The sequence below is a fragment of the Carya illinoinensis genome, chromosome 5, assembly GCF_018687715.1.
Source record: "Carya illinoinensis cultivar Pawnee chromosome 5, C.illinoinensisPawnee_v1, whole genome shotgun sequence".
In the NCBI taxonomy this organism is placed as follows: Eukaryota; Viridiplantae; Streptophyta; class Magnoliopsida; order Fagales; family Juglandaceae; genus Carya; species Carya illinoinensis.
The window spans coordinates 38,269,456-38,292,064 of record NC_056756.1 but is presented as its reverse complement, the minus strand read 5'-3'; the positions used below and the strand labels follow the sequence as shown (position 1 = coordinate 38,292,064).

Sequence of the window (22,609 nt, the reverse complement as noted above, 5' to 3'; positions counted from 1 at the left end):
GGATAATAATAGCCAAAATATCAAGACATTTTGATATTTTTATATTGAGTAGTGCTAGGCTACCGACCAGCATCGAGTGTTGGGCATGCCGCCTATCACAATTGTGAGTTTTTATTTTTATGTTGTTTTTCTTTTCATATTTTTATAATATAATTAAATATTTTTAAAAAAATACACTAATATATTAAAAATCATTTCCTTAATCATTAAGTAAAAAAAAGTAAAAAATAAATTGATGAGCGATCATGTGGAATAGTAACATTGGGGTGGCACAATATCATTTCCATTTTGTATTATACAAACTTAGCTCTTTTATTGGAATTATCATAAGGAAAAAATGCATAATTTATTTTAAATTTTAAAATAATGAAAATAAATTAATTTAATTATATATGTTATATTTTAATAGTATTAATTTAATTATATATGTATTATATTTTAAGAAATAATATTTACAGTTATTGAAAATACAAACGTTCATTTGAAAAAAAGTATAGAAATATAAGATTTGTATAAAAAAATAATTTTTTAAGAGTGGAACTCATAATTTTTATCCCACTCTTTTTTAAATATAAATGTACATTACTTACCTAATCCATAACTAATTATTATATTTTAAGAATAGATAGTCACCAGAAAAACTGATAACAAATACATAGGTTGTTTATATTTATAATATCTCCGAGAAAAAGGCGTCCTATCCATTTGATTGAAAGCATCCACTTAGAAGAATCCAAGACCAAATCCTCGCCACATAAACCGCTGGTCTTTCGAGTTTCGACTGCCTCGCCAACTCCCACCACTGACTGTGGAGGAAGACACAAGTAATGGCTTTCTTTAGCTCAATACCCACGGCATATTTTAGCTCTATCAGCCCTCGAAATGAGATTTCCCTTCCTTCTTCACCCTTTAAGCCCCTTAAACTCCCCTGCTATTGGCCATGGGAAAAGGTATATCCTTGAATGTTCCTCTTGGTTTGTTTGTGTATTTGAATATAAGGAGGATATGCTCATTGATATTGACAGGTGAAGATTGGCCCAATGAGCGTATCTCCAATGGGGTTTGGAACGTGGGCATGGGGCAACCAGCTTCTATGGGGGTACCAGGAATCAATGGACACTGAGCTTCAACAAACTTTTAACTTGGCAGTGGATAACGGTATCAATCTCTTTGATACCGCTGATTCTTATGGGACTGGCAAGTTAAATGGGCAGAGTGAAAAGCTTCTTGGGAAGTTCATCCGGGAGCTTCAGGGTCAGTTTGATTTTTCAAGTTTTATTAACTGCATATTTAGTCAATTAAGGAACATTGGACTTCAACTAGTTTATAGGTGGTACAAAACTCATTAATGAATGGTTTCTTGACATAAGTGTGTGTTTCAAAGTTTTAAGTCGCCCAAGCAGTAAAGATGATCCTTTTCATTGAAGTTCAATTACAGTCACATTGCTTCTACTTGTAGTCAATGCTCAGATAACCTAATAACCGACACAAGATAGAAAAGATGTTTACAAAGGAATGTGAAGGAAAGAATAATTTAAGTTCTAATCTCATCGAATAGAAAGGATTGAGATGTGCTTTTTCCAGTGTATTTGTGAAAAGGAAAGAAATGTGTAATTTCAGAGTCAACTGTTATTTGTGGTGAGAAATCAATTTTCCATCATTCTAATGAGGGCATGAGGTATTCCCCCTAAAGATGAGCTGTTCTACTCCATTCCCTCCTTCAACTTCTTTTGTCTTCCAAACAGCAGTATTGTGGGGATTTCATTGGACCTGTTCCCCACTAATATAAACAAAACGAATCGTAATATGTGAAATAATCAAAACATGATAACTAATTTCACTAATAAAAACTTGGCAGTAATGGAGCGGGTTTTTCATGAGGTTGATTGATGTTAGGTCTAATTGCTAGAGCAATGACCAATCTGGTACCCATTACTGAAATAAGATGGGAAAATTAATCTAGATTTAACTGAATGTTCAGAAAAAGGGTGTATTCATTTGAATGCAGCCCTGCATAACAGTAGATCCTCTACTAATGGATAGTGATCAGAATGCAGTCTGCAACATTGCACAGATAATTTAATTTGACAATCAAATAATTAAGACCGTTCCATAATGGGGAGGAAAAATGGTGTTGGTGTTGCAGGATAAGTCTTTAGTTTATCTTTAATATCTTTCGAGGTACTAGTTGTTTCAGTGTTTGTATATATGTACACTCAGGGAAAAAGCGGGTGCAGGATGACATTGTGATTGCTACCAAGTTTGCAGCGTATCCATGGCGCTTAACATCACAGCAGTTTGTGAATGCTTGCAAGTAATACTGCTTTTTGCTGTTCTATTGATTAGATCTTGTCCTTTTAGCTATTTTCCCCTACAGTGGACAACAATGAATGTAAATTGCTCTACTAGCTTATAATAATAAATTTTGATGAACTATTTTCAGGGCCTCTTTAGATCGGATGCAGATCAAACAAATTGGAATAGGACAGTTGCACTGGTCAACTGCAAATTATGCTCCTTTCCAGGAGTTAGTTCTTTGGGATGGTTTAGTGGCAATGTACGAGAAGGTCACCATTGTTTTTATAAGAGTGGAAGCTATTTCAGTAAATAACATACTGTGTCATTTTGGAATACTGACTTAAAAATTTTATCCAATCTTGCTCTTGTAGCTTATATGATCAGGTTGAAGTGCCACAGAGCAAGATGCATCAATGTATTATCCAACTTACAAATAGATAAAATTCTTTTCATGGGAGCTTTAGACAAACATAAAGCATCCTATTTTCTAGAAAAGATGCAGAGAATTAGCTTTTTTTCTTGGCGTTTTGACGTGTTCCAAAGCATCAAAACATCTGAGGTTTTTGGGAATTGCATGAAGTCAGATCTTTTCAATACATTATTTGACATTCTTTACTTCCTAACCCTTTATTTTCTCCCTTTGTTTCTTCCTTATTCCCATGTTTTCCTGTATCATTTTCTCCCCAGGAATATTTGGTCCATTTGTTTGAAGAGGAAGCATAGTTGTTAATTTGATTTCTCAAACAGAGTCAACCTTTCAAAGTTAGTATACTAAGTCATAATACAAATAGTGATGCTCAAAACATCGTATCATATAGGGTTTAGTTCAAGCAGTTGGTGTGAGCAACTATGGACCAAAGCAGCTTCTAAAGATACATGATTACCTGAAAGCCAGGGGAGTCCCCTTATGCTCAGCTCAGGTACATCTTTATGCACATGTATCAAGGCTAGTAGTATATTCTGCTGGATATGTTGGCCAAGCCTCTTTGTAGTCCCTATAACATGGTTACTGCCTTATGTCTATCATTTCATCACTCAACGTTCCGAACACCTCGTTTTAGTTTTTACTGCAAATCAACTTGAATATATTTGTATGTTCCTGGAAGTGAATATGAAGTATATTATGCATTTATACTTTTTTACTGCTTATGGTAGATAGACTCTGTATGGATTTATCCTGAAACTGTTGTCTTACATTCTACAACACAACAATTCCAGGTGCAATTTTCTTTGCTAAGCATGGGACAAGATCAGTTGGAAATCAAGAAGATGTGTGATTCCCTGGGCATCCGCTTGATTGCTTACAGTCCACTAGGGCTTGGAATGCTTACTGGGAAATATACACCCACTAAACTTCCACGCGGACCTCGGTAAATAGGATTATGTTTATGCTGTCTCAATGCAATGCATATAACTCTTTGCTTAGGTTATCTCATCATTTTGTAGGGCCTTGCTCTTCAGGCAAATTCTTCCAGGATTGGAGCCTTTGTTAAGTTCACTTAGAGAAATTGCACAAAGGAGGCGCAAAACTGTATCACAAGTAATTATTTTAATTACTTGGAGAAATTTCATTTTGTAGCCTCAAACTATGGGTGTTTTTTTTTTTTTTTTTTTTTTTTTTTCAATTTCCACCCCAAACTGTCAAAAAACTCCATTTGTGTAACAAAGTCTCACATTTAAGTGATTTCCACAAATGTCCATTGTCCAGTTAAATCTCACGAATGAATTATCTAAAGCACCCTAGCTACCAAGTTTACAAAGTTAGAATAAAGACAATAAAAAAATGAAATTATAAAAAAAGAAATAATAATCTATATAATGACATAGAAAGAAAGAAAGAAAGGTGGCCAATCTTTTTTCATTGTTATTATTATCATTTTTGTATTTTTTTTTTTAATTAAACTTCATGAGGGGATATTAGACGTGTAAGTCACATACCTTGAGTTACTGTGATTTTTAGCTGGGCAAATGATATTGTGGGGTGCAAATTGAGGGTTAGTTTAGGATGTATATTTTGGTTTTTGGTAGTTTGGGTGCGCACATTTAAGATTTGGTAGTTTGCGTGTGTAAAATGAAATTTCCCCTCATTTCATTCTTGCAACTGCTATACCATCAATCATTCATTAAGACAGAATTTTCTGGTCCAAAAAATCACATGTTTATACTGCTAAACTATACCTCTCATGAGTATTTCATTTCAAAAGCACAACTCTTCATATTGATAAGCACTTTGCTATCAGTGACAGTCCAACTCTACGAGACTTTGGTTGCTCATATTTCAACAGTGGGCTTGACTTTGGAATGACAATCATGATTATTCTGAATGAAAACATTCACGATGAAAACCTTATCTTTTAGCATGCATATTGGTGTGAAAAATGATTTCATCACATGAATGAAGCTAGATTTGGGAAATCTTGCTTTTTTTATGAGATTAGTACTAATGCCATGCCAAAAAATCTTCAGGTGGGTGAAATGTAAATGGAGAATATACCAAAACAAATTACGGGGTGCAAATGAAAATCAGGAAACTGCTCTTTTAACTTTATATTAACTCTATACCTTTTATCTAGTATCATAGCTTTTTTCCATGTTCCCTAGGTATCTTTCATGTTTCAGTGCATAGAACCCTTGAAGTCTTAGATCATTTTGTCTTTTATGTTTTGGAATACAGAAAGTGTCAAAAAGTCCACTATTATACAACTTGTTCATGGATGCACGGGCACACCCACACAAATTTGTCACTTGATTCCAGATGGATGCTAGTGCAATATAACTATTCTTTGTCCCCAACTTGCTAGTGCATTAGAGGACTATTCTCGCCTCTCCTACTTGTAATATATTTAATTCTTAATGCTAATCTATTCCAAGATGGCGAGTCTATTTTCACTTGATGCAAGACAAGTTTTTTCCAGGTCGCTATAAACTGGTGCATTTGCAAGGGCACTATTCCAATACCTGGGATTAAGACCGTAAAACAAGCAGAGGAAAATTTGGGAGCTCTAGGTTGGCGACTTAGTTCGGGCGAGTTGGTGCGGTTAGAAAATGCAGCTCGTGAGTCTCCCCAGAGGATGATCCAGAACATTTTTCAGACAAGGTGAATAAGTTATTCGTTTTATACTCGTTTGTAAAACCACACGTGACATGTTTAGAAATATAAAATTGAGTACACAACTCATCCTGTTGCACATTATTTTCTCACTCTAGATAAACGGATGAAATTTGAATAGAGAAGGAAAAAAGTGAATCCTGCACAAATGATTCAAAAGCCCAGGGGAGAGATTAATATAAGATGTTTGTATTGATGACAAAGAAGAAAAGCTATATATTGCCTAGAAGGCTGGATTAGAGGGCAGAGACAAAGCTGCTATTTCAAAGAGAAGGATTATGTTAAGGGATGCTTCTGGCAAGTTAGTTAATAGGATTGAAGATTAAAAGGTCCGAGTCTGATTGGCACGAATTGGGATCATGCTAGGGGGCAAGGTTCAGGTCCATTCTCTATATCTAGTGGTTTTTACCACTATTCTCTTTTTAGTTTTTCACCACCTAATTGTTTGTATAACAGTTATTTTTATGCTGTTATGCACATTCAAAACCCTTTTCAGTCCAAGTTCTTAGGGATGTTTTGTCCTTCAATATCAGTTTACTAAACCAGCAAAAACTGTGAGGATCAAACCAGTACGGAATACACTCTCTCCAGACAGGCGTTCTTGTCACAATTCATAGACTTACATTTGGATTTAAAATAGTATGCTAATATATCTAAAGGCTTCATTTAATAAAAAATTTCCCAAAGATCTTTAAGCATAGATGCTCCACACACTTTACTGCACTGTATCAGCAAATTGGTCGACTTGGTATTTTTCTCAATTAGTGTTTCATGATATAATAATAGTAAAAACAACTACTTCCATTCCAGCACTGTAGAGAGAGAGAGAGAGAGAGAGAGAGAGAGAGAGAGAGAGGCAGAGGAAGGGGATTTCAAATCACTCTCAAGGCTTGTGAAGATATCTTCCAGCAAGCAATGCAGCTTTCATGACAGCAGAAATAACATCAACCACCTCATCAACGTGGCATTTGTTCCCCTTAAACGTATGGACTTTTGAGTTTTTAAATTTAGCTATACAGTTGAGGAGGTTTTGGCTGCACTCTTCGCTTAGATAGCCCTCTGCCCAACAACACCATCACCATATAATGCTTTTTAATTATAAGTAATTTACACTTCAACTTGGGACGAATTATAATTTATTATACAAAGTTTAGAAAGACACGAATATTCCTCCAACATGCATGCAAAGTACACACCAATATATATATATATGAGAAATGATAATTGTAGTAGTGAATAAGCAAGCGTCTTGCAATTTCTCTAAAAAAAATGAATAAATACGAGACCCACGTGAAAAAAATTTAATTTTTTAATAGTGAACTTCACTTTTTTTCAAAACGACTACATAGTTCTTGCGCACTCTAAGATTGTATATAGTATTATTCTATATATAATGCATTCTTATGATACTTTATTATTAGAAATCAGTACGTAGGTATGCCACTTTTTATGGGATCCATTATGTTTATAAAAAATAAAAATCAAAACAACAATACTTTTATATGATATTTAATGTGATGGACATCCATGTCAGTGATATGTTTGGTGTGTCAATAAACAAGCTTACATATATTATATAAATTAATGAAAGATTATCCCATACCCACCTCAATTTTATTTTCATTTTTTTTTTCCTCCAAGGTTGGTCCATAGCTCACCACCGACACCTGCACAAAAACACTTTTGTTTCCCTAAACACGTCTCCATCTCTAACCTAAACTAGTGTGTGTGTATATATATATATATATGTATGTATGTATGTATGTATACACATGCCAAATTTGCCAACCATCGCAATGAATTTCTCTCTCTCTCATACCCACACGACACAAATAATAAAACAAAATTATTCTTGTATAACTTTTCAAACATGATAAACCAGATCATACTGTCAATGCATATGAATCCCATGTGATGCTCTTGAAATAATCATAAAGGTCCTGCATTCATATGTATATCGTGCATGAACTTACGGTGTTTAGCAACCACACAATGATCATGCATCATGCAACAAGCGTCGAGTCCATCACAAGGCTTCTCCCCAGGGCATCCACTGTATAACAGCCCACAGTACTTTCCGTATCTTAAAAATGGAGGAACTATATATATATACATATATATTAGTCAAAAAAAAAAAACAAAAAACAACAACAGTACTAAATTAGGACCTTAAAAACAAAGAAACTGAGACCTAATTAATCTCAGTTCAAGAATATAGAGACGTAGTCATAAGTAAAGCCATTAGAAAAATATACTACATATAATACCTGTGCAGAAGTGTGATTCGCATTTCCTGCTGCATTCTTTACTCTACCAACAAATATTGACGAAGTTGGGGGCAAGATTATGAAATTATTTTGATGCATCAGAATAAAAGAATGCAAAAAGGGAAAAGAAGCTAGAAATTGTACGTTAAAATGGAGTAGAAAAGATAGAAAGGAATAAGAACAAACCACAGAGACAGCGGAACCTGCAACTTGAAGGCCGATGTTAAGGGCATGGACTGGAATACAGAAAAGGTCGAGGACAATGAGGGAGCATGAGAGGAGAAGAGCCAACTTCAATGAATTATTATGGTATGAAGCCATTGTTGGATGAAGCAGATAAAAGAGCTGACAGAAGAAGCTTGGTTTTGCTCCGATCTAGAGAGAGAAAGGCAGAGATGGATGGAAAGGAGAAATCAATGAACATAGGCACGAGTGGAGAAACATAGAGGTTGGGATGTCTAGCGGTTGGCTTGTGACATTTTTTTTGTACTTTCTTATTCTTTACCATAATAGTACCACCTAATAATTACTATAAATTAAATTAATTAGCATTCATTCAACCATATTTTATATTATTATATATATTATATTTGGGTTTCGGTACACACAACTATCAAACTGAATGTGGTACAAACAAACGTGTTGTATACGAGGTGTGTATCCCTAACATTTTATATCATATTTCTATCATTTTTATTTTTCATCATTCAAACCATACATAGACACTAATATTAGTAGTTTTACTATACATAGGCACTATAGTCGTCCGAGGAATTCAAGATACGTTTCATTATAGTGGTCTGAAGAATGAAAGACAATATCTATCAAGATTACAATAACCATGTTCCCACGTCACCACTTCTATCTTCTGCCGTTGGCCTAGTAAGAATACAAGTTTGTAATGCAAGTTATCGAATACTCTTTTAAGTTCAACCATCACTTCCCACACCACAGCTTACATTCATGGCATTCTTATTCCGACGAAGAAGAAAATGAACAGTTACATATTCCATTGGTTGGAATTATTGGGGGGTTAAAACAACCCTTGAATGCTACCTTGGATCTTGAATGTGCTACCGTGGATCTAACGCCTAGTAATGTTAAATTCAGTCAAGCACACTTCTTTAAAAATAAAAAGTACCGCTAGATTCGCTATTAAAAAAAAAAAAAATTTCCATTTAAATCCCAGATTTGGTCACTTCTTGAAAAATAAGTAGGCTTGCAAGCACCAATCCATACAAATCATGAAGACTCGTGGCAAAGATTACTGCTATACGTAAAACAAGAATTTTTCAAGAAAGAATTGGTCAGGAGCCCTTAGAAATAAAATGGTCATTTCACATTCTATATAGGCTTCATTCCAACGTCTCAAAACTGAAGAGGAAAAGGACAAAAACAAAGGCAGCAGCCCCACACATAACTAGCAAAGCAATAGGTTTAATTTCAAATCATCACAAATGAATCGCTCAATGTCAAAGTAGAAAAGCATATAACATTGCTAGATGTCTGATTTCTAGGAGTTGCTAGCAAACTGTTCGATGCTACCAAGCTTCATATAAGAGATCCATTGATCAAAGGCAATGAATAGCGATTCTTCCTCGCATTCAGTAATCTACTTGATCTTCTTCTTCGGCCTCAGCTGCAGTTCAAGTAGCACGGAACAGTGTTTCAGACTAAAAAAAAGGGAGGGAGAGGGAGGAGAGTGCAAATGAAAACCATCAATACCTGGTTGCTGTGTCCACACTTCTTTTTCCTGCAGTTGACAGCACGTGGGTGCAGGCGTGCATAACATCTGTATCAAGCAAAAGGGAAATTAATATTTCAAACGAAATGTGCATCGCACAATAGAAGCAGAGCATAAAACCAAGAAAAATCTCTCTACAGTAATTTTTCATCAAGTGCATCATCAAATGAACAAATATAATCAGTAATTTCAATTTAAAAGATAAGCAACATAGAAAAGTAAATTTCGGAATATTTCTTGAGGTTCGGGAAAATATTGCCCTATTGTGAAGTTACTTCCTAACTTGGTGGCTGTTTGAAATGAAATTATGTAATAGAGAGAAAACAGATATGACGTATGAAACAATGGGGGGAAATTGTCTTGAAAAGGCTATTTGAGATACAAACTACAACGTCATACTGCATACTAAAATCGTATTTATATAAGAAAAAACCCCAATCAGCTCCTTAACAAACTAACCATCTATTTATCAGGTTTACAGAAACTACCGAAAAGTTGAAAAGCCCAATATTAACTAGCATACAGTGAGTCCATTGCTATCTAACAAGAACGAAGCTTGACAGACACAAGTCTTCCATTGCCTTATCCGAAATACCATGTTTAATAACAATGAATAAAAGCCCAGCATGGTAAAACTACTAGGCACATTAGGTGCAGTTTGGATAGTGAGATGAGATGAGATGGTTTTAGTTGAAAGTTGAATAATATATTGTTAAAATATTATTTTTTAATATTATTATTATTTTGAGATTTAAAAAAGTTAAATTGTTTATTATATTTTGTATGAAAATTTGGAAAAGTTGTAAAGATGAGATGAGATAAAACACTTTTACGATTTAAACAAGCCTCTACAAAAGCCTTCTACAGGCCAGGCGCAGAGCATAAAGTGCAAGCACAGCTGATTAAAGCAAATCGCATATTTTAAAAATGATCTATAACAGCAACAAAAATCCCAAAAGAAAAAAAAAAAAACATAAAAGATGTTTTAAAAGCAAGATGGTGACATGTTCAGCGGATTAACACAATTTATTAGAGTATTATGCAACAGGTCAATTTATTTACAAAAGTAATCAAGAAATTTATTGATGGACATGGCAGTCGAGTAATCATCTAATTACATAAAATTTAAACATAACATTTTACATAATTCTCTTCAACTTTACTAAATATACACCTCTATGATATTTGATAACCATAAAGAAATTGAAGTACAGGGTTGAATCATATTATACAAAAAAGACCATGAACAAAAGAGCTCACAAATTGTAGGTTATAGACTTAGGTGCAGTTTGAAGAGTGAATTAAGATGAGATGAGTTAAGATAAAAGTTGAATAAAATATTATTAGAATATTATTTTTTAATATTATTATTATTTTGAGATTTGAAAAAGTTGAATTGTTTATTATATTTTGTGTGGAAATACGAAAAAATTGTAATAATGAGATGAGATGAGATTAAACACTTCTTGTATCCAAACGGGGCCTTATATGCTTTCTGATATCCATCCACCTAGAAAGCCAACTTTGATTATTATAGTGGGTTCAAAGCATATACATCACATATGACAACATGTGGTGCCATGGAAGGTAAATGATCTTAAATATCAACTAAATACTTGAGAATACTTGTTTACAGCATTTTCTAAGTCATGAGCTAATATTTTTTATTTGTTTACCAAAAAAATGACAAAAGTGTGCATTTTTGCACTATAAGCTCACACAAAAAGTGCCAAAAATTGCACTGTTGTAATGAGCTTTGCTTTTTTGTAAGAGAAGTGCTTCGGCCTCAGCGCCTTACACTAAAGCACGCTTTCATCAGTATTGAATTAACCTAAAGCAGCTAAAGTGTCACTCAATCGAAAAGGCACAATAAACCTATCAAAGTCCAGAATCAAGGGTAAAGATACCATTGAGGGTACAGCAGATGAGATAAAAGCATAAAATTAAACTAGCGTTCAAATGTAAATTGTGTCAATCAATTGCATGCATCTAATGACAACCATAATCAAATATAACGACAGATATTGCAAAAAGTCTATAAAAGATAAATTATGTTATCACTACACTTGAGAATAAAATAGCAAAATGGCATGCCATTGACATTGTCAAGAAGCAATAACAACAATAGGCATAATATTACATAGTCAATTCCACCACATGGATCTATAACCATTGAAAATTAATTTGTTTTGCGAACTTGGTCTTAACCATATATTTTCAATGATGAAGTGGTATTTATTAACAAGGTCAAGAATTAAAAAGGTAGTTTACTTAGACAAGTTTTAAAAACTAAATCAAACTTTTTATCTGAAACATGTAATTCATCAGTCAGGGCTTAAGCCAAGAGAGTGCCAGGGTTTTCTTACTAAAAGATTGATCATTAATTTTCGGAATGTCAGGAGTTAGATTAGCAAGTTTCAGAAATACACGAAAATTGTGATTGCAAAAAAATAAAGCTTAATCAAACTTGACTTATGATCGCCACTGGTAGAAGACGTACTTGCGGCAAATCATTTTCTCCTGGTTGTATTTTCTGGCCAACGCCATCAGAGATGGCTCAATAATTCCACCACGAAGCCTCAGAACAAGATGAAGGGTTGACTCTGCACAAGATCATTTTCATCAACGTCAAATTACAAATGAAGTTCGAACCCACTATCAAAACATTTTCTGAGAAGTCAAAAACCAATATTAAAAAGTCAATCACAACTAAATTCTTTCACATTACGGTTAGTAGGAAAGTAACCAAATATTCGTGGTCAGTTTCAATATTAAACTTTATCTCATTCGTAAGTTTAGAGAAACTAGATACTAAGAACTCACTTAACAATGGAAATCTCTTAGGAACTTCTCAAAATTTGAGTGAGAGAGAGAGAGAGAGAGAGATCTAATACACTATTTCTTCAGTTATGTCAACATTCTATACACCAATTCCTCGAATATATCAACATCCAAACTGGAGTTTCAACAGAAAAACCTGAACCATTATATTATAGTTTTAATTCACTTTCACTCGTTTTCAGGTTAAATATAAGGAGAAAAGGATGTCTGATTTCAAAATCTATGCTTATCTTCTTCTAGTATTGTATCATTACATAGCCCAATTACGCGTCGTCCTTATTGATACTCTGAAACGTTAGATAGCCCAATTAGGCATTGTTCAATCGATACTTTAAAACCATATGATACAACAATCAAAATACGTTTTCTTCCATTTTCCATCTGTTTTTCCATCCAACCAAATAAAGCCTCGAACTAATCACTCACTCCAGAGAAATGGACAAAGAAATAATTTACAGAAAGAAAAAAAATACTCCACCAAATAAATCAAAATTTTAAAGCACTAACCTTTCTGGATGTTGTAATCCGCGAGCGTACGGCCATCCTCAAGCTGCTTTCCTGCAAAGATCAGCCTCTGCTGGTCCGGGGGAATACCTAAGAATTTCAACCCATCACATTAACCTACCACCCAAAAATACGGATCATCCGATCCGATGCGAAGTTGCGAACCAAATTTGATTCCTTAGAAATGAAAATGAAAGAGTACAGTACCTTCCTTGTCCTGAATCTTGGCCTTAACATTGTCTATTGTGTCGCTGGACTCGACCTCGAGGGTGATGGTCTTCCCCGTCAGGGTTTTCACGAAGATTTGCATTTTTGCTTGGGCTCTGTTGCTCGCTCTCCGTATCTCTCTGGGCAAGGAGGGTTTTGGTTTGAAGGAGTTTATATAAAGGGACAGATTAGGGTTTCTGCCGTGTTGGGGTTCCAAAGTTCTGTTTGTTATTCGGATTATCCGAGTCCGAAAAAGGCTAAGTACTGTTTAACTGACGGATTATTCTATTCCAAAGGAAGGATAGGAAATTCTAGTAGAGGACTTTTTTAGGAAAAAATAAATCTAGATATACAAAAAGATTTTATCAAAATGAAGTTATAAAATGACATAATTTTATATAAAACTTTAAATATATTATTTAGTAATCAATTAATAATCATAATTTTGTGTTTGTAAACAATATTTTTAATAAACGAATCAAATCAAATTGAAGTTTAAATTAGACTCTCGAATAAACTAGTTTTACTTTTTTATAGTTCTAAGGTTTTGCTTGGTAAGTGAGATGAAAATTTTGAGTTTAAGATAAAATATTAAAATATTATATTTTAATATTATTATTGTTTTGGGATTAAAAAAAGTTAAGAAAAAGTTCAATTATTTATTATATTTTATACAGGAATTTGAGAAAGTTGTAATGATGAGATGAGAATTTTAAATTTGAGATATGAGTAGTGCTACATTCCTTGAGGGATATAGCCCGAAGATCTACCGAGGAGGTAAAAAAATTAATTGATTTATTTTCATTTTTTTTTTTTTTGTATTCTTAAATATTCTTAAAAAAATTCACAACATCATTAAAAAAAATTTCCTTTATTATTAAGTTAAAAAAAAAAAAAAACACACACACACACACTACAGAGAAATGCTCAAGATCCATTAACGGGATCTCAAGCATTTTTCTAATTCTAATATCAACGCGATTCACTATTCATCCAAATCTAAGGAGGGACAATTCTTTTTTATCTACTAATTGATATCTTTAATTTATTTTACAAATTGCAGCCAAAAAGTATAACCAACACATTCATATTTACCTATATCAAAAAATGAATTTAACCTTGATTACACCTCACTCTTATTCTCCAACAAGAATTATATCTAACAAAATATATCAAAACCGTAAAATAAAATAAATAGAATGTTAAAAAATTCACAATATTATTTTTTTATAAGTAAAAGATTACTATATTATAAAAAAATATTTCTTTAATCACAAAATAAAAAACAAAAAATGTCAAAACCCACTATCAGACCACTTAGCATTTCCTTTTAACTTAACGGGGTGAGATTTTAGTTTTTTTTTTTTTTTTTTTTTTTCTAAGCAAGCTTGCGTATCATAGATAAAGAAAGAGAAAATCTTCCCATCGGATATTCCGTTTATGTGTAATCAACAGAGATGAATGAAAACATGACACGTATGGAATACACCAACTAAATGAAGAAACCGCGTCGCACTGCATCAGGCACAGTCTATCTCTTACACATCACGAGTTCACTGTGTCTCTCTGCTTCCCCTCTCTCTCTCTATTGGGAACCCAACCATGCATGAGAATCTCCATGCGAGAACCAGAAAGCCGAACTCTTTCGAACCGAGAGGCCAACCCAGAAACCACATCCTCCTGTAGAGTATAAGCCGAACTCTTTCAAACCAGCTGAGAGACCAACCGAACGCCGAACCCACCCATGTCGTCCTGCTTCGAATCCATATCTACATGCTTCGAACCCACGTCGTCCTGCTTTGAACCCAGAAAGCCGAACCCACTTCATCCCGCTTTGAACCCAGAAAGCCGAACCCAGATCATCTGTAACAGCCCGCTAGAAATTTAACGGTGAAATTTCTATTGGCTTTAGGAATCTCGTGAAGATCCGATAAGTTTTCACTAATCTATTAATTGTATAGTTGATGTTATTACTCACTATGGTATCAGAAGTATGTTTTTGATTATTGGAGATAGTTAGAAAATTTTAATAGGACACATAGAAAGATTTTAGCCACCTTACTCTTCCAAGTATACTCTCCACTTTTGGAAAATAGCCTAAACTGATTTTATGGATATTATTAGATAAAAATAAAAATAAATAAAAATAAATATCTTGAGGTAATTTTCGTAAATATTATTAGGTAAAAATATTTTGAGTTGATTTTTTTTATAGATATTATTAGATAAAAATATCTTAAGTTGATTTTTGTAGATATTATTGGATAAAATATTATGAGATAATCTTTTATAAATATTTTGGGAAGGAGAAAACTACACTCAACTCTCAATTCCAGCCTTATCATCTTCCTTATCTCGTCCATAAGTAGCTCCAGCCATCACCTACAAACTTATCTTTATTTACACGTTCCTTTAAAAGAATATCAAATACTTTCTCTCGGACAGCTTTTAGGAGTTCTTTTGCACGCCCATTTTGAAGCTTTTGTAAGTGTTTTATCATTAAGTCTCCTTCATATAAGTTGTTCCTTTTTTAGTCTAGTTTACATGGATATCTTATTTGCCCCATTTGAAGATTATTTGGTTAGTCAAATATTATATAAACTATAAAAAGGTCATTCTGGGAGATAAACTGGAGAATATGTTATAATTTGGAGTTTTTGACCAAGCTAATGGATAGATATTGGTCCGAAAGTTTTATAGAGTATTGTTAACATGTATATATGACTATTGGTTTAGGATTTTTGCATGATTAAAGGTTTTGATGAAATATTTTTTTAGATTTAGAAACTTAGAAACTGGAAAAAGAAAAACAGTTTCTGTTTTGAGAAAGTTTAACTCTTTAGTGGTCTAAACCTATTCTAATGACTTTGATAATTTTATTTGAGGATCCTAAGCATCTTATATACATGTTATATTATTATTTTAAAGATATTTGATATTAGTTTCAAAGATATGAAATTTTATGCAAAAAGATATTTAGATAAGCCAAAGTATGGATATTCTTGGCTAAATTTATGTTTTGGTTAATTTCTAACCATGTGATCTTGAATTAGAAGTTTATATATGTTTTAGAACATCTTTTTAAACCATGTGATGGTTTGGTTTGAAGATCATATATTTATAAGTCATAGATCAAGAGATTTATCAAAACTAGTTGAGGAAAAAGTTTCTGTTTTTGGACTAAGTGTAAAACCAAAAACTCCAAATGTTATTTTGTGATTTTGGTGACTTTAGTTTGATGATTTAAAGCATGGTTGATGTTAGCATGATATTATGAATATGTTAAAAGTAAGATTTGATTTGTGAAATTCTTAGAGATGTTTTGATTTAAGATCAAAACTTGTGATTCAAGTGCTTGGATCTTTTTACAAAAAAAGTTTGGTGTTGATTATTAGCTTTTTCTAAATTGATGTTTTAAGTATGGTTTTGAACTTAGAATTTGAAGATATTTGTTGTAAAATTTTGGTTTAAGCATGAGTTTTGAAGTTGGAAGGAATTGCAACAAAAATCAAAGGAAATGACCTATGGATGTTTCGGCCATAGTGTGTTTTCCATAGTTGTGTTTTATTTTAAATTTTTCTGAGTTGATATTTAAGTTTAGGACAAAATTTACATGAGGAATGTAAATTTTGGAAACTTTTGGAATTAGTATGCAAAATCCTTAAGTTATGGGTATAACGGTCATTTTCCCACATGTAGAGAGTAAAATGAAAATTTTTCTCTTTAAGTTAGTATTTTCCATATTTCAAATTATTAGTGATTTAGTTCTAACTTTTAGAATCACTAATAACAGTTTCTCGTGATCGCACTTGAAGTTTTATAAGAAATGCGGAGATCGAGGTAAGTTAGTTTTTAACTTACTAGCAGTCTACTGTGTATGTGTGTTAAGTAAAGGAACTACAGTGTATGTATGTGTGTTATAATATATGTCATGTCATGCCAAGTCATCACGTAATTGTTTGTTATATAGAATTTATTCTGTCATCGGTTTTTATCTGTTACATAATATATTCTGTCATGTATTGTTGTACATTACAAGTACATCATGCTAAGTATGCCATCTATTACATGTATGTCAAGTCATGTAATATTCATTGTTGCAAGTATGTCATGTTAAATATGTTGTCTATTATATGTTATGTCATGTTACGAAATATTTAATCTCAAGTTGATCATATATTTCAAGTTATGTTCAAGTCACGTTATGTTACGTCAGGGCTTCAGTCCTTTCGTATTCCAGTCACGTTTCATCTTGATTACTTATGTATGGGGTCACAGCAATTGTGATGCATACACTACGTAAGACACAGCAATTGTGACACGTAGAATACATGGGGCCACAACAACTGTGGAGTATGTATTTTTCATGTTAAGTCAAGTTTGCGTAGAATACATGGGGCCACAACAACTGTGGAGTATGTATTTTTCATGTTAATTCAAGTTTCAGAACAAGTTCATGCTAAGTCAAGTTTCAGATCAAGTTCATGTCAAGTCAAGTTCAGTTCATGTTTCAATTTAAGTTATGTCAATTATGCTATGTTGTACGCTAAGTTATGCTTTAATTAATTATGAATTTGATTATGCATTTATGTTTTTACTGTCATCCATGCATCATTAGCCTGTGTGGAAGTTTTTTTTTTTTTGTTAACTTGCTGAGATTTGTAATCAAATTTCACTGTGGTAGTCCTAACTACCATTCCCCCTTAATGGTAGATCTTATTACAGGACCTGAAGGAGGATCGGGAGCTAACCAACTAGACACAGTCGACTGAACGACAGTGCGTCGTTAATGTTAATATAGCAGTTAAATTACTACTTGTACGATGGAGTTGCATCTCCAGTACTTTTGGATCATAACTATTTTGGACTAGTGCTGTGATCTTAGTTATTCAATGGATCTTTATATATGATGTTTTAAGTATTTGTGATATTTTCAGTTTGGTGCATAGTATTGGTAAAAAATAAAAAAATTATCCGCTGCGAATATTGCATAATGTTATATGCATGTTAGGAATATTGCATCTTATATGTCATGAACGGGGGCAAGTAACCTTGTGTTGCATGTCTCGACATTTCAAATGTTCGTCCGACCCCAAACGGAATTTGGGGGCGTCACATCATCCCTGCGTCGAACCCATCGAACCCAGAAACCCACCCATCAAGCTTCGAACCCAGAAAACGTTCCCTGCTTCGAACCCATTTTTACAACCCGATTCATATGCCCCTCCCCTGTAAACCCAACTGAAACCTATAAAAACCCTAACCCTCCATCATTTTACAGAATAACAAGGAAATAGACCTTACAGAATGAAGGTAAAGGTTCTCTTTAGAAGTAAGTTTGAGTCATTATGTCCCCATTTTATATTTCTTAATTATTTAGTACCCGAATTAATTAGTACCTTCATTATTTCTGTTTGGCATTATTTAGTACCTAAATTGGTTTTGTTGTTCTGTAAATTTCAATACCTAATGGTTTGTTCTGTAAATTTCAATGCCTAGAGTTATCGTGCATATACTGGTTTGTTCTGTAAACTAGTTTGTTGTTTGGAATATCTTTGCAAATGCATGTTTTAACATTTTTATATTTATAATGTATGCTTATGTCTTGGTTTGTTGTTTTATAAATTATTGGCTGTTGCGCGGCATTGATATGTATGCTTATGTCTTGGTTTGTCTAATATTAATCGGCATCACAAATGCAGTACACTGATGATGACAGTGGTGTAGAACCACTTTGCCATTGTGGGATTCCAGCAAAGCTAAGGATTTTTGCCAAAAATACTAGTTTTGGCAGACGATTCTTAAATTATCCAAACTATAAGATGAAGAGCAATGCTCATTTTTTCAATGGATTGATTTTGAACAAGAACTAAACCATTGTTGCAAAATGACATTGGAATTAGCTCAAAGAAGGAATGACAGGATCAGCCAAGAAAGTGTAATAGCTAAGGAAGCAAAATTTAAAGCTATGGAAAAGAAGTACAAATGAACATTATTCTTGTTATGGTTATGTGGCATTGTGCTTTGTGCTGTAATTATTTTTTATTTGAACAATAATCATGTATGTCAGTTCCAATGCTAATATTATATGGTTAGTGTTTGGGACCAACAATATGAATGTAACTGCCCATTTTGGTAATAGATGTAATGCTGTCATTTGTGAAGTAAATTTAATGGTTTTAACTCCATTCCACTTTTTGGTAATGTAATGCTCTCACTGTAATAGTACGTCTGAGACTCTGAATGCATGGACCACTTCGGTTTGCTTTATACTATAAAATCTGGATATGAGATTAAACTTTGTGAAGTAAATTTTCTAGTAATAAATTTTTTGCTTTTAAATACCAACAATATAAATTTGCATGGGCCACTAAAGCATCTGGATATGGGATTAAACACACAAAAGTTCATTTTCTGGTTATGGTAACACATGAATACGTAAATCTGAACATAGTGAATACATGAGTAGTCTGAATAACCAGAAAAATTACTTCCAACGGTCTGAATAAAATGCAAAGATATGCCCAACAGTCTGAATAAAATACAAAGATAGTACAACACAAATCTTCCAGTTCAGCGGGTATGCCACTTCAACACAAAATGCTCCAACAGTTAGCTACTCTGCAAAAAAGCAAGCACAAGATGGGTAAAAAAAATTAGTAACAAACTTTAAAAAAAAAATAAGGGTAAAAAAAAAATAAAAAAACCAATAGCAAATAAAATAAACACTAACCTCATCTAATTTTGTTCTTCAATATCAAGCCGTTATGATAGGTTGTCATTTATATTTCCAATATCCCTACAAAAAAATAGAACAAGAACTATACCCGAACGATGGGCAGTTGTTCTTCGTATGACTCTCAATTTTGCAAATGCTACAACGCCTTTTCTTCACTATTTGAGTTTCTTTCGGGTTCTTTGCTCTCAAGGATTTCGGTCTTCCTTTCGTTGGCACGCGTTGAGGATCTTGTATAGTTTGTGAGAAATTTGATATTACTTGTTATCTTAACATAGGGGAATCATTATGTGACATATCCCTGATTTTGAAATTTCTTTCTCCAATATCTTCCATTAAAAGCAACTCATTGTAGACCTTCTCCAAGGCAAGAGAAAGGTGGTTCATTTTAAAACTTGATTGTGAGCCAAGGTCTGTAACATCGTAAAACTGCATCATCAACTTATTTTTTCGCATTATCGGATCTTCTTCTGTCATTACATGCCCCTCAGAAACTGGTAACTCAAGTATAGCTCGACTCTTAGCATTAATTGTCCATCGCTCAACCATATAGTGATATGGCAACACATCTAATTTTGATTTCTTTGTTAGGACACATAGGATATGCCTACAAACAATATCCAGAAACTCAAACATATGACATGTACATATTGCATTCGCTTCTCCACTCTCCAAAGTCACATAATAAATGGGTTTCTCTTTGCCATTAGGTGCCACTGCATACATCTTACTTTCACTCTCTTTCTGAACTTTGGACGCTTTGTCTCGTTGGCTATTAAATAGCTCATCTTGAAAGATTTGGAATGACTTCCTTGTATACACTGACGCCACCTCTTCCTCAATTGACCAACATGTTTTTAAAACCGCCTTAGTTGATTTCGTTCTCACCAGGGGTGTAATCGGTCCGGTTCGGTCCGGTTTTAGACAAAATCTAGGACCGAACCGGTAGGTACCGGTTTTACATTTTTCAAAACCGATTACGCACCGATTATCCTCCTAAACCGGTATTCCGGTTTTACCGGTTTCTGGTCCGATTCGGTCCCGTTTTCCGGTTTTAATAAAATATATATTTATTATAAAAAAATCTGTTTATAAAAAAAAAAAAAAACTGCTATGTCAAAAAATTCTACTTAAAAAAAAAACTACTATATAAAAAGACTGCTATGCAAAAAAAAAAAAGTGCTATGTAAAAAATTTATGCTATTAGTATAGCTTTGGTATGGCTTTATATAAATTATATGTTAATATATATAATTTATATTTATCTACTAATGTCTTATGTACTTATCAAAAAAAATATAAAGAGTTTTAAGTGTATTAGGCCATTAAAATTTAATAATAATATTTGAGTGATTTTCTTTCTTTTTAGGTTCTTACTTCTTATGAATCTATGATAAAATGTTATTAATAAATAATATATATTTATAATATTACATATTTAAAGCATATGATCAATTAAATTTTCATGTTTGAGATTAAACTTTTATTTTATAAATTAAAATAACACTATCTTATATATAATTATAATTTATATTATTATATATTATATATAAAAAATTATATATAATATAAAATATATAACATATAACATTAAATAAATAAAAAAATATACACATATTAAATAGTACCGGGCCAGTCTTGTCTAAAAATGGCCGGAACCGAAACAGGACCGGTTCCGGCCGGTTTTACATTTTATGAAACTGGTTCCGGACCGGACTGGTTCAAAACCGGCACAACCGGTCCGGTTCGGGCCGGTTTTCCGGTTTTTCGGTTAAAATTTACACCCCTAGTTCTCACATCCTTCTCTTTTTCCTTAAAATAACGTGCATCTAAAACTTTCTCATACTGATGAACAAAATCACTCACTATCGTGCTAACGAACATAATCATTGAAAAATTTATTCACGCTCTCACTTCTTTGCGTGGTTGATATACCAGCACAAAACGTGGTTCGCAAGTAAGCCAGAATCCACTTATGTCGTTGGTTGTAAAGATTTTCTAGCTAATCATTGCTAACCAAACCATATTTTGTCATTATTGAACTCCATTCCTCCTCAAATTCATCACATGTTATTGTCTCATGAATACAATGACGGAACTCTTTCGAAAAGTCCGAAAACTTGTTATAAACATATACCAAATGTTTTGAAAATTTTTACAAAATATGCCACAAGCAGAATCGGTGAGTAGTATTTGGAAGTACCTCTGCAATTGCCTTCGCCATGGCTTTATCATCATCAGTAATAATAGTTAAAGGGGCACGCTCAATCATTGCTTCCTGCCATGTTCTCAATAACCATATATATGACTCAACTGTTTCATTAACTAACAACGCATAACCAAACATTATGGTTTGGTGATGGTGATTTACTCTTGAAAATGGCACAAATGGCATCTTATAAATGTTTGTGAGGTACGTTGCATCAAACGTGACAACGTCTCCAAAATATTAATATGCAGACCTTGATCTTGCATCTGCCCAAAAACAGCTTCCCATACACACATTCTCATCAATCTGCATGGAATACACAAACCCAGGTTCTTTACACTGTCGATCAAGAAAGTATGCATACAACCTTTGTGCATCCCCTTCTTCAAACAATTTTCTTCTTTTATTTTTCAAATAATTTTCAACGTCCTTACTAATACAACTTGTATTAAAATCACCACCTGATTCTTTGCTCAAGACTGACATTATCTTCCTTGTCGGTATGCCGGACTCATTCAAAGTGAGAATGAGTTTCTTTTGCACACGCGTTACCCCTCTATGTCCACGGAGCAAGCTCGTACTTCTTGGTGTCAGTAGCACATGGTTGTGTTCATGCACAAACTTGCAAACTATCTACCTTTCACCATCCTTTTTTATACACATGGTAGCTTTACAACCAATCTTTGTTTCAGCA

The 22,609-nt window shown here is 33.4% G+C and overlaps 3 protein-coding genes across 5 annotated transcripts; 1 reads left to right on the top strand and 2 right to left on the bottom strand.

Annotated features, from left to right (window-relative positions):
- The first annotated feature begins 693 nt into the window (after nucleotides 1–693).
- On the top strand, nucleotides 694–5,934 carry LOC122310205 (pyridoxal reductase, chloroplastic). Of its 3 annotated transcripts, none has more exons than XR_006242600.1 (9): nucleotides 694–950; nucleotides 1,026–1,254; nucleotides 2,221–2,314; nucleotides 2,444–2,567; nucleotides 3,117–3,218; nucleotides 3,517–3,668; nucleotides 3,745–3,838; nucleotides 4,765–5,132; nucleotides 5,214–5,339. XR_006242600.1 is itself a non-coding variant. In XM_043124083.1 (9 exons), exons 1-9 carry the CDS (start codon nucleotides 828–830, stop codon nucleotides 5,507–5,509), a joined length of 1,104 nt encoding a protein of 367 aa, XP_042980017.1. In that variant the 5' UTR covers nucleotides 694–827; the 3' UTR covers nucleotides 5,510–5,934. The 3 variants fall into 3 exon arrangements, 2 of the variants coding, with proteins under 2 accessions (XP_042980017.1, XP_042980018.1); XM_043124083.1 differs by lacking the exon at nucleotides 4,765–5,132 and adding an exon at nucleotides 5,506–5,934 and having other exon boundaries at nucleotides 5,214–5,395; XM_043124084.1 differs by lacking the exon at nucleotides 4,765–5,132 and having other exon boundaries at nucleotides 5,214–5,399.
- Nucleotides 5,935–6,083: 149 nt separating this feature from the next.
- LOC122310206 (phospholipase A2-alpha-like) lies at nucleotides 6,084–8,840 on the bottom strand. Its single transcript, XM_043124085.1, has 4 exons — nucleotides 7,861–8,840; nucleotides 7,675–7,717; nucleotides 7,381–7,506; nucleotides 6,084–6,466 (listed from the first exon to the last, which is right to left on the bottom strand). Exons 1-4 carry the CDS (start codon nucleotides 7,993–7,995, stop codon nucleotides 6,291–6,293), a joined length of 480 nt encoding a protein of 159 aa, XP_042980019.1. The 5' UTR covers nucleotides 7,996–8,840; the 3' UTR covers nucleotides 6,084–6,290.
- Nucleotides 8,841–8,991: 151 nt separating this feature from the next.
- Nucleotides 8,992–13,136, bottom strand: LOC122310207 (ubiquitin-60S ribosomal protein L40). Its single transcript, XM_043124086.1, has 5 exons — nucleotides 12,971–13,136; nucleotides 12,767–12,853; nucleotides 11,919–12,021; nucleotides 9,400–9,466; nucleotides 8,992–9,313 (listed from the first exon to the last, which is right to left on the bottom strand). The coding sequence occupies exons 1-5, from the start codon at nucleotides 13,071–13,073 to the stop codon at nucleotides 9,287–9,289; spliced, it is 387 nt and encodes a 128-aa protein (XP_042980020.1). The 5' UTR covers nucleotides 13,074–13,136; the 3' UTR covers nucleotides 8,992–9,286.
- Nucleotides 13,137–22,609: the final 9,473 nt, after the last annotated feature.

Excerpts from the sequence above, each read along its gene's own strand:
- LOC122310205 (XM_043124083.1), top strand. The coding sequence starts at position 828 with ATGGCTTTCTTTAGCTCAATACCCACGGCATATTTTAGCTCTATCAGC. Across the intron at positions 951-1,025 it reads GCTATTGGCCATGGGAAAAG|GTGAAGATTGGCCCAATGAG; the intron begins GTATATCCTTGA and ends TGATATTGACAG. Across the intron at positions 2,315-2,443 it reads CAGTTTGTGAATGCTTGCAA|GGCCTCTTTAGATCGGATGC; the intron begins GTAATACTGCTT and ends AACTATTTTCAG.
- LOC122310206 (XM_043124085.1), bottom strand. The coding sequence starts at position 7,995 with ATGGCTTCATACCATAATAATTCATTGAAGTTGGCTCTTCTCCTCTCA. Across the intron at positions 7,718-7,860 it reads CAGGTTCCGCTGTCTCTGTG|AGTAAAGAATGCAGCAGGAA; the intron begins GTTTGTTCTTAT and ends ATTTGTTGGTAG. Across the intron at positions 6,467-7,380 it reads TTGTGTGGTTGCTAAACACC|AGGGCTATCTAAGCGAAGAG; the intron begins GTAAGTTCATGC and ends GTTGTTGGGCAG.
- LOC122310207 (XM_043124086.1), bottom strand. The coding sequence starts at position 13,073 with ATGCAAATCTTCGTGAAAACCCTGACGGGGAAGACCATCACCCTCGAG. Across the intron at positions 12,022-12,766 it reads GGATTACAACATCCAGAAAG|AGTCAACCCTTCATCTTGTT; the intron begins GTTAGTGCTTTA and ends GATCTTGTGCAG. Across the intron at positions 9,314-9,399 it reads AGTGTGGACACAGCAACCAG|CTGAGGCCGAAGAAGAAGAT; the intron begins GTATTGATGGTT and ends CTTGAACTGCAG.